General features: G+C 39.7%; 1 protein-coding gene across 5 annotated transcripts in view; it reads left to right on the top strand.

The window, feature by feature from the left end:
- Window positions 1-594: 594 nt before the first annotated feature.
- LOC122996597 (reticulon-4-like) overlaps window positions 595-11285 on the top strand; it is a 41271-nt gene continuing 30580 nt past the window's right edge. For 2 of the 5 annotated variants that reach the window (XM_044372149.1, XM_044372147.1), the window contains exon 1: window positions 617-1395. In XM_044372149.1, the coding sequence (XP_044228084.1) occupies window positions 846-1395 (550 nt within the window). In that variant the 5' untranslated portion in view covers window positions 617-845. Of the gene's footprint in view, window positions 1396-8166; window positions 8206-11285 lie in introns of all 5 variants that reach the window. The other 3 variants (XM_044372148.1, XM_044372145.1, XM_044372146.1) reach the window with 3 other exon arrangements.

Genomic DNA, 11285 nt, shown 5'->3' with positions numbered 1-11285 from the left:
TACTGCAATACTTTAACTACATCAAGCTCATAATACTTATGTACTTTTAGTGTGGTAGGATTTTTCATGCAGGACTTTTACTTGTAATGGAGTATTTTTACATTGCTGTATTGGTACTTTTACTTAAATAAAAGATCTGAATACTTCTTCCACTGCTGCTTAAATCAAATCAACTTCATTCTGTGTAATGACAACTTTTACTTTCAATATTTTAAGCACATGGTGTACTTTCACCTCAGCAGTGTGACTTCTACTTGCACTGGAGTATCTTCACATCATGACACTGCCACGTTTACAAGTACAAGTACAAGTTGTGAGTATTTATTGTACGTTAGTACTTCGTGTACTTGTGTGATATTTCTTAAAGTTGGAGGGTTGTCTGTAGAAGAGAAGCAGGAGGAGTTTAGTGTAAAAAAAAGTTAAAGTTATGTAATAACTGCCCTGCTGGAGCAGAAGTTGAGCCGAGCAGTTCAACTTTCTGCTCCTCCTAATTTTTTGTTCGAAAGAGGAGGTGTCCTATTACACTTGACGCGCTCTGATTGGCTACAGCTCCTGACAGTAAGGGGTGAAGCCACAGGTGATTGGTCAGCGGAGTTCCCCCTCTTCTCCTTTTCAACATCACGGTGTCCATCTGGGTCTCGGGTCCGACTCTGGTGACTGTCGTGTGGCGCACTTGTCCAACTTTATCCGGTGTGAAAAGACGCAGGCTTACCGGAGGGAGTTACCGGCGCCGCCTCAAGCTCGTCCCGGTGGACTTTTTTGTTACACGAGACGAAAAACGACCGGATCGAAAACTTTTTTTTCCACCTCAGCAGACAGTTTGGGAAAGAAAAGGCAAAAGAAAAATGGCAGACAGCGAGGAGCAGCACGTCTCTTCCAGCTCTGAAGCGCTGTTCAGCGACGTGGTGCACCACTACCAGGCCGAGCCGGAACCGGAGCAGCACCGGCCCGATAAGGACCTCTTCAGCATGGATGATATCGTGGACCTGGTCGGCGGGGCTCAGGACGCCCTGGAGCGGCACATAGCAGAGGATGAGTTCACAGAAACCCCCTATTCTCCCCCAGAAGAGCCGGTTATGTTCCAGGAGCCTGTCCGCGTAACTGAGCCGGAACCGGTGTCAGAGGTGAAGCGACCTGAACCAGAGCGTGAGGTGGAGACGATATTCCCAGACTCCACCAGTTCCTCTATTGTTCCTCCCACGCCTTTAATTTCCTTTGAGCCTGAAGTTGTCGCACCCAAAGCAGAACCAGAGAGCGCAAAGATCGTACCGGAGCCAGAACCAGCCCCGGAGAGCGACGCCCTCCCCGCTGCGGAGCCCCGGAGTGCAGCGCCATCCCCCGCAGAGGCAGCACAGCAACCTGCGGTGACGGAGGAAGCACCGGCTCCGGCATCATGTGAGTGTCTCAACCGAGAAAATCGCAATTAATGAATGTGGGAACCAAATTTTAGCATTTAAAACAGATCAATAACGAAACTATTTATCATCAGTTTGGGTGAAATTTAGTTGAATTTGTATTTTTTAACATTTTTAGCAGTTTATATTCATAAACCGGGTTAGCATCGTCCAGACGCCGACATGCGGATAAACAAGTGGGGGCGAAACGCCACCTTTTTATCGATTTAACCAACTTTATTCACCAGTTTTCGTTAAATAATGTTGAAATGTGGTTATTTTGTGCATAATCTCAACGTTTCTGCGGTCCGGCAACGATCAGGTTAGCTGGTTAGCGGGCTACTGATGCTACCTGAGCGGATTCATCATGAAGCTGCTGTTTGACGCTTGCATGTGCTCTGAATGAGGAAAAAAACAGTTTTAACCAGACATGTGTATATATATATTTATATAGTTTAAATAAAAGAAATGTTTTCTCTCTTTTTTTGGACATATGACCGGTGAATGAGCTAGCAGGTTAGCCCTGGTTTTGCTGTGTTGTCAGGATGCGGCCCACCTGTTTTGACAAATAAACGACAGGAAGCTGCATAAAGAGAGCAATATTTCACTATTTTACACTTCAGCGACGTATTAAGAACTTGCTTCTTTTACTTCATGTCAGTCACGTATTTCTTAGACATTTTACCGGAATATATTTGATTGATTTCTGCGTTACGGATGACATTATTGTGTCAGACTGAGCAGCGCCCATCTGCTCCGTGCCCAACGGTAGTTGCTACTGGAGTTCCATTATCGGACACGTTTTACTTGGGATTCATTTGTTCAACCGCAAGCAACAAATAGATAAAAAAAAAACAGCACTGAAAGGCTGACAGGTATCCGGATTACATCATTAACTTGTAACATGAAGCTCCAGACCGAGGCAAACATGGATGGTATGAGGTTTCTCCTGCTTGGTGTCGGTTATCGGCACGCAGGTTGACTTCTGTTCTCTCAACATGAGGGTTAACATTAGGCTGAAATAAAATGAAATGTGATTCACATCAGGGAGATGAGACCATGTGAGTGAAGAAAGATGTGGTACGTCAGACAAGGAGTTGTCCGATAATGGAAGCACACGCATGTTAGCAGCAGCAGCAGCAGCAGCATGGTGAACCAAAGCTGAGATTAGTCACAACAAAGGAATCCGCTCTGCGTCCACTCCCTGTCTGCTGCCAGCATTTCCATATTATTTTTATTATCAGACTAACTTATGAAACCGTATGAAATCAGTGTTATTTATTCTGTTTCCGGCTTCACTCATTCACCCCTCCTCCTCCTCTTCAGCCTCATCTCCACCCAAACCAACACCCCAAATCCGACAACAGTTTAGCCTGAGAGGCCTGTGAGCCTCCTTGTGTCCTCTGTAATCCGTCTCTTGTCTTTCTGAGGCAGCATTTTTATGATGTTGGAGTGATGCTAGTTTCAGGTTGTGCATATTCTGAGCTGCTGCTGTTGATGCTGCTGCTGCTGCTGCTGTTGTTGTTGTTGTTTATTGAGATGTAGCAGATAGCAGGTAAACAGGCCTGTCTGGCTCCTCCAGGCATGTGAAGCAGGCAGGGTGGGGCTGCTTGGCAAGGCCACTGATGGAGGTGGATAAACCATGAGCTCCAGTTAAAGCGCCGCAGTCACCAGTCTGAACAAAAGACGGATGTATTAAAAAAAAAAACAGTCATGTTTCCTCCCTTTTAGAAGCATTATTACAGTCTGATTGAGCTCTCTGTTAATTTTGGTATTTATTTCCTCTTTTCCATCATCTTTCTGCTTTATCACTCGTCCCTTTTACGTTGCTTTTTTTTTTTTAAAAAGTTCTGCTCATAAACATTTGAGTTAAGCTAAATGGACCTTTTTATGAATGCTGGTGGTGGTACGCAGATTGTTTTTTTTAAGTCTGGTTATTTATATATATTTAAATATAGTTGAATATTATCCATCATTGTCTCTCTGTATCATCACGTCCTGCCCAGATGTTTTTTAGGTTAGGCTTAATTAGCATATTAGGTTCATTTCTAGGACATTTCTTTGAAAGAGTGATGTCGTTTGGTAGTTTACATGAAATGTGCTCATTAGAGTTTTTAAGAAACAACCTAATATGCTAATATTTAGTGTAACACGCTAAGAGTTTTTGCAAATTAACAACTACGTATGAACCCAAATAGAATGAATCAGCACTTACCAGCTAAACCAGTCGATTAGCTTGTATAATCTGGTTTTTACTCGGCTTTTAACGGTGCTCAGTGAAGTTTCCTCTTATATTTCTGCTGGTCCAGATTTGAGGTGTGTCAGCAGAGAAGCTGCGTCCTCCATGTTTTTATGGGTGTGGCACTGTGAGAGCAGCAGTCTCTCTGAAACATGTGGTTTCAGTAGCTGTGCGATACAAGCTGCAGCTAACTTGTTATGAAAGGATAAGAAGTTCGTAGTGATGAACCTACAGAGAATTATCAGAGACTCTGCAGCTCCTCTCGGCTTTACGGAGCTTTATAGTGAGTTTCAGCTCATTGTTTATCTGTCAGGCTGCAACTTTACTGTTCTGCTTCACTCTCAGCGTCTCATAGCGTCGTTTTCAGAGTAAAAGCTGTAAAAAGCCGCTGTTCACTACCTGCTCAGCACCAAACTCCACCAAGCTCCTGCTGGCCACCAGTTAACGCCGCTCGGAGCCTTTCACAGAGTCATCATGATGTTTAGATTCTGCAATTCATTTATGCAGAACAAACAAGCAACAAAGCTTTGTTGTGGTTACTGGGTTTTGCCTGTTGGACCGCTGCGCCACCGTGACGCCCATTCTACAAATTTTGTACATTCCAGGATTGAACGTCTTTAAATAGGCGTCGGAGATATTTGTGGAGCGACGTTGATGCAATCAGTCTCCCTGGATCTCAGCTGGGGACAGTAACGAGCTGAATTAACGAGCCAACTGAGAAGAAAACTAATCAGTCACTATTATTAAATTTGATAATTTATTAATTGCTGAATTGAGAAACTGCAGCTTCTCATGTGATAATAAATTGGTCATTTTTGGTTTATTTGAAGATGTCCACTCGGGCTTTAGGGAAGTGAACCAGGCATTTTAAAATTGAATTGATCAAACGATTAGTTGAATAATTGAGAAAATAATCATAGTAGAACCCTGATATCAGGTCAGTATATTTATCTATTTTTACATCTTCTTTGATGACATAGTTCCCTAAATCTACATTTTTCCAGGTCTAGTCTGGATTTTATTTGGACAAAGTTCTTGTACGACTGTTCAGACAACGTTCAACATTTAAGGGTTTTACATAAAAAATGTGTTTCTGTTTCACAAAGTAAAATATAATTTCAGTGTCAGCACTGAAAATCCTTTTGGCATTGGTTATGAAAATTATAAACTCATAACCAGTAGGGCTTCAACTAATAATTCTTTTTATTATTTGTTTGGTTTCATTTATAAAATGGTGAAAAAATGTCGATCGTTGTTTCCCAAAACCGAAGATGGCGTCCTCGAATGTCTTATTTGTTCACAACACAGAAAATTTGGACATTTTCTGCTTAAGAAATGACTCAAAACAATTAATTGATTATTAAAATAGTTGTCAACTAATCGACTAATTCTAATATTCAGCCCCAGAAATGAGTCGCCAGCAAACACTTCCTCACGTTAAAGATGCTCGTCACACATTAATTAATGATTTAATTGAAATAAAACCAGCCTCGATTCATTAAACGAGAGTCCCGCTGTGAGTTTACGTCACGCAGATTCATGTCGTCACCGTAAAAAAAAGGTGTTTTCAAGTGAGTTTCTGTCGCCGCTGCCGTCGCCATCGGTCCCGTCGGACAGCGTGTGACTGACAGGCTGGCTAATCGTCCGGCGCTCTACGATCTCTGCCGGCCTACATCTTATTTTTGGGTCACCTACATCCGTCAGCGTGTGTTTTGCGAGGAGCTTGTGATGTGTGGTCAGGTGGATTAGATGGCGAGGGGGAGATGTCAGACGCACACACAGTCACGGAGGCTTAAAGCCGAGTGTGTGTGTGTTGTCCGGTGTTGTTGTTTGGTCCGTCTCCTGGTGAAGGCCGCAGATAAGTGGGGTTAAGTGCTTTAGAGTCAGACCTTCCTCTCAAAGCAGCGACACTCTCTCTCTCTGTTGTTTTTATACCTCTGCCAACACAGCAGCTGGCTCTCAGTCCACAAGTGAGACAAACAACTAAATACGACGAGAACAACATGTTAATCTGTTTTAAATCTCACCTCTTAACGCCGCGATAAGCGCTGAGGTTTCCAGAGCTGTGAGGTGAAAGATGATACGTGTCTCCATGTTGTGCTGATTCATCCCATTCATGCTGACTTTTAGTTTTATATAAAAAAAAAACCAAACAAAACAGCCATTTTATCAGCCTGAGTTAACCACTGCATGATATAATTCTTCTTCTAGTGGGTTAAAAACCTCCACTGTCTCCAGAATTATTAAAAATCTCATTTCTGTTGCTTCCCAGTGAGTTATTATTAAAGCAGGTTTTAAATGTCTTGATACTCGTGTTATTTTCTGATAACTTACTGAGAAATATTAACATGATTTTATCCCATTAACAGAAGAAGCCAAAGTTCTCAAATTTGCAAGCAGTTTTTATGAGATAATCGTCTAAAATGAGCATAAATTTAAAAAGAATTTTAAGCTTTCAGTATCTGAAATACTCAACACTTCTTATTTTGTGTTTTATTGCAGATTTAAACGCAGTACAACATGTTTTCCTGTTTCTATGCTACATTATTATAAAACAGTGATTTGATGGTCAGATAATGCTAACATGCTAATCACAGGGTGACTGTTAGCCTCCACTAGCATGCTAACGGTCAAATCACCATGTAGTTATTTAGTGATTTAGCCTGATTCATGCAGCATTTTAAAGATCAATAACGATATTCAAGAGTTTAAAAAAATCTGATGTCAGCAGATATATGTCAGGCAGAAAAAGAATTGTGACCAATATAAGTAGTGATCGGGTTTCACAGTGTAAAATTGACTAATCAATCAACAGAAAATGAATCCCTAACTAGTTTGTTGATTGATTAATTGTTTTGAGTGAATATTTTCTGGTGTCTTTAGTTTCTCTGACAGAAAGAAACCAGAAAATATTCACTTTAAGAAGCTGGAATCAGAGAATTTTAGCATTTTTTCTTAAAACAAGACTCAAAACGATTCATCGATTACCAAAATAGTCGGCGATTCATTTTCTTGTTGATTGACTAATTGTTGCAGCTCTATTGGAGAAAATAATTGGCAGATTAATCATTTAAGTCATCTTCAATAAAATGATGGTTCAAATGGTTTTACACTAAAGTAAATTAAATATATTTTGGGTTTTATCATGTAAGTCAGACAAAACAACACATTGAACATCACATTGTGCCAAAAGATGAATCGATTGAGAAAATCATCAGCGGATGAATTGATATTAAATATAATCATTAGTTGCAGCACTAGTTAAAAGATCAGAAACATCTCACTGGGTTTCTGTTGTTTAAATATAATAAATGACATAACTGTCATGTTAAATGAACCAGCAGGGGTGGAGACGGCACCAAAATAACCTTTTGGTTGTAAAATGTTTTAACTTTGATCTCATGAGAAGTAAAATGACAACAGATAAGAGTCATCATTACATACTCGAGTGTATTTTAAAGAGACGGGAGGCAGCGAGGCCCTTCGACAGGAATCGTACATTGAGTTCTTTTATTTTTACAAGATGGCAGCAGGTGAGTGGTTGGCCTGAAGCCATATATCAGTGTCAAGCTGTGAAGCGTTCCTTTAGGTCATTTATAGGTTGTTGAGGAGGAGACAAATACCTCAGCGGGTCGTATGTAAGGGTTACAGGTTTGATTCCCGCCAGAGAACGAAGGCGCCGCTTTGTTTAAAAAGGTTGAAAAAGAACAACTTGTGTACAGCAGCTCGGTTCTTCATGAACAGGCAGGTTGATACATGAGCAGTAAGAATCTGGTTTAAATGAGGCAGACAAGATTGAACTGAGCAATTATCTTTATTATCTATTAATCTGCTGTTTTACTTCCTTGATTAATCGTTTTGTCCATAAAATGTCAGAAGAAAAATACCTTTTTTAGAATTTCATGGTGACGTCTTCAAATGTCAACAGTCCAAAATACAAAGATATTCAATTTACTGTCAGGTAGAGAAAAAAAAGACATTTGAGGACGTCATCTTGGACTTTAGGAAACACTGATCAACACTTTTCACCATTTTCTGACATTTTAGGGACCAAACAACTAATCGATTAACTGAGAAAATAATCAACAGATTAATCGATAATGAAAATAACGGTTAGTTGCAGCTTTACTGTCATGTGCTACAAAGAAAAGCATTAAATCGACACTTTTTGAAAAGCTGCAGCCAGCAAATGTTTGGTATTTTTGCTTAAAAAACAGGTTACTGGTAACAAAAGGCCAAAGAAAATGTATAAAAGTTTCATCATCAAAGGATAATAAACATGTTCTCTTCTTTGGTGTTTGTACCAGTCAGAAACACATGAAACATCTGAATATCAGCAGTAACCGTTCATGTTCACCTCTGTAACTGTGGACGAAGGTTTACAGCCTGTCCTGTTTAGACTAAACCTAAAAACTCAAAGTTGACACGATTACTGTTAACTTGGATTAATGATGCCATTGAATGGATATTAGGATCCTGTTGGTTCTCTTTTAAATCTTTGTCTGAGAATGTGTGTCATTGGTTCAATCCTAGGTCTTCTTCATCGCTGGAACCTAAACCTAGACAGCAGAGGTAACCAAACGAACCGGCCTGAGCTGAAGAATCATTTTTGCTTTAATCATACTCAGATTATCAGATATGACAATAAATATGGTAATCACACTAATAAAATACACCTCTACTTGTGATTTATTGTAGATTTTTTTTATCTCCAGCTTGACTGTGATTGTCAAAGCTTGGACTGATTCTTTACCTCCTTCCATGTGAAACCTGTGTTTGATAATATGATTGGAACTGAAGAAGAAGAAGCCGACCGCATGTCGTAACTTATTATGTTTTAAAGGTGAACTCCACCTATTTTCTACCTCAGTGTGTGTTTCCAGGTGTTCTCTGTATAAAAAGTAGTATAAATAAAGCTTTTCTGTGTATCCAGCGAGGGCTGATGATGTCACTGATGATGTCACTTGAGTCAGCATCGGTTGGAGTTGGACAGAAGTAGAGCTGCAACGATCAAAAGATCAAAAAGCTGAAATTCTCTGAATGAAGACGTTTGATGACGTCATCTTGGACTCTGAGAAACACTGATCAACATTTTCCACCATTTGTTTTAACTAATCAGTTAATTCCCAATCTCTGCCAGAACTGTCGGCCACAGAGTTGCATTGTGGGTAATGTAGGCACCAGGTTTTCACAAGGAAGAAGGAGAATAAAAAAAAAGGTGATATCTCTGGTTCTGCTGCACCGATGTTCATCCTTCTTATTAAAAACCGTCCATCATGAGTCTGATGTTATAGGAGTGTAATGATAAATCAGTTGTATCTGACTCCAGTCTACCTTCAGAGATCCGGTGCCTTGCTGCAGAGCACTTCTCTTTTCCACTCGTCTCTTCTTCCTGTCTGTGTTGTCATGACATGTAATGACTTCGGGGATTAAGTCTTCAGACTTCAGCCTCAGAGAAGGTTGAATACTTTGGGACTTTTTGAAGAAGAGGAGATCATTTATTAACCTGTTGCAAAGCCAGTCCATAATTTAGCTTCACTGATTGACGTCATGATGAATCAGCTTGAGGAAAATGTCATTTAAACTGTACAGTAGATAATTATCCTGTTACATCAACGTTAATCTTTGCTCATTTTCATACTAACTATTGCAAAAATGCACCATAATCCACCAAAATGAGTTTGCTAATAGGTTTGAGGGAAGATATACGCCACACACACAGTCATACTTCAGTTTTCATCTATAACTTGTTTTAAGCTGTTGTTGTGACCTGCCAGTTTGGACTACTTGATTTTTTTTTTTTTTAAATGTCCTGCAGCCTCATGAAGTCGTCTGTTAGTGTAATGGAATTAAGTTGATTTGGTAAAAGAACCAGAAATAACAAGGATTCCTGTGTTCAGCATGCAGTACTTTATTTATTTCAGTTTAATTCGTCTTTATAAGCCAGTTGTTGTGTTTTTTTTTTTGTGGTTGAACATTGTGACTTGCACAGTAGCTCAGAAGTTTCCTCTCTTGGGCAACATCTATGATCAAATCACTGAAGTCATGTTGACATGACAAAATGTGCTGTACTTATGTTAGCTGTGTAACCGGCGAAGCTTTGAATATATTTCTGGTACAACACTGTCTCTTCCCTGTGAGCTGCCTCTGTGTGCTTTCAGCCCTTTTTATCTCTCTTCACAGCACACTGACATGTCTGTTATGTCATGCTATGATTGCTTCTTCTCAGACCTGTTCTGTCTTCTCCTCTCTGGCGAATGAAATCTTTAAACAGGTTTTACGTACCTGAGAGAACATGTCGAGTAATTCAGTCATTATGAACGTGTCAAGCTGTTTAAGGATTGTTGAAGTTTGATACCCTGCTTCAGTTCTCTGATACCTGGCAAGCCAGTTTTTCTGGGGAACATTATTTTAAAACTGGGTGAAGAAAACTGCAGGCACTCATGAGTCTGTCTTTGGTTTTCCATAACTAGACTGATGTAAGGCACAGAAGCTGTAATTAAAACGTCGTCCCAGCTGGGAGATAAACCGTTAAATAAAACACAGCTTCGGGTCGACACATTTATCACGTCACTTGAGGTTTAGAGACGTGATTTCCACATTAGTTAGTGAAACTTTGTTAAGGAAATCCCTTTTGCAAGAGAGATCTGAGAACAGATTTCTAGAGCTGCACAATATATTTCATTATTGATTAATCTGGTGGTTATTTCCTTGATTAAACGATTAATTATTTGGGCTGTAAAATGTTAGAAAATAGTAAAAAATAACCATTTTAAGTTTCTCAGTCAAAGATTACAACTTCAGATGTCTTATTTTATCTGACCAACAGTCCAGAACTCAAAAGATATTCAGTTTACTACCATGTTCAACCAAAAGAGCATTAAATAATCACATTTGAGAAGCAGAAACCAGCAAATGTTTTGCTTGAAAAATGACTGAAACAATTGATCAATTATCAAAATAGTTGCGGATTAATTTTCTGCTGACTATCAACTAATTACATCTACAAAAGATCACAATACGACATTCACACAGAACAACCATCACACACAATCACAAATATTTTTAATAAATATCAGTTAGTAAAACTTCATTCGTTTCAGTTGTGAGATGTTAATGGAAACCAGTCTGTCCCAGTTCAAAGTTTTGTGCCAATGTCTCCTGAATCGAATGGCGTTGTGGTAGAAAGCGTCCAGAGGTTTAAGGGTGGCGGCGGCAGCAGCAGCATGAGCATACAGGATATCGCCATAATCCAATGTGGAAAGTATTTTACATTGAATAAACAAGCTCTGTTCAGCTAAAACAATCCAATTTGAATGTTTTGTTTTTGAGCGAGATGTTCAACATGAGTTTTGTGGGACAATCTGCTGTCTAACCAAAGTCTTGATTCTTTATAGTGCTGTACGATGTCCGTTAGTTTTCCATTTGGAGCGTGGATAGTCTTGCTCCTGTGAAATACAAACATTTAGCCTTTTTGGAGTCTAGAATAAGCTTTAAATCAGAGAGGTCTGGAGGTTGTTTGCAGTATACAAGATGGTTTCATCGACGTAAAAATGGACATCACAGCGCTGAGCTGGAAAATGAATATTATTTATATACAGAGCAAATGTCAGGGGGCCTAATATTGATCCTTGAGCGACACCTTTATCAAC

Source organism: Thunnus albacares, chromosome 14 (assembly GCF_914725855.1).
Source record: "Thunnus albacares chromosome 14, fThuAlb1.1, whole genome shotgun sequence".
Classification (NCBI taxonomy): Eukaryota; Metazoa; Chordata; class Actinopteri; order Scombriformes; family Scombridae; genus Thunnus; species Thunnus albacares.
Note: the sequence above shows the minus strand (reverse complement) of the source record. Positions and strands in the feature narration are given on the sequence as shown.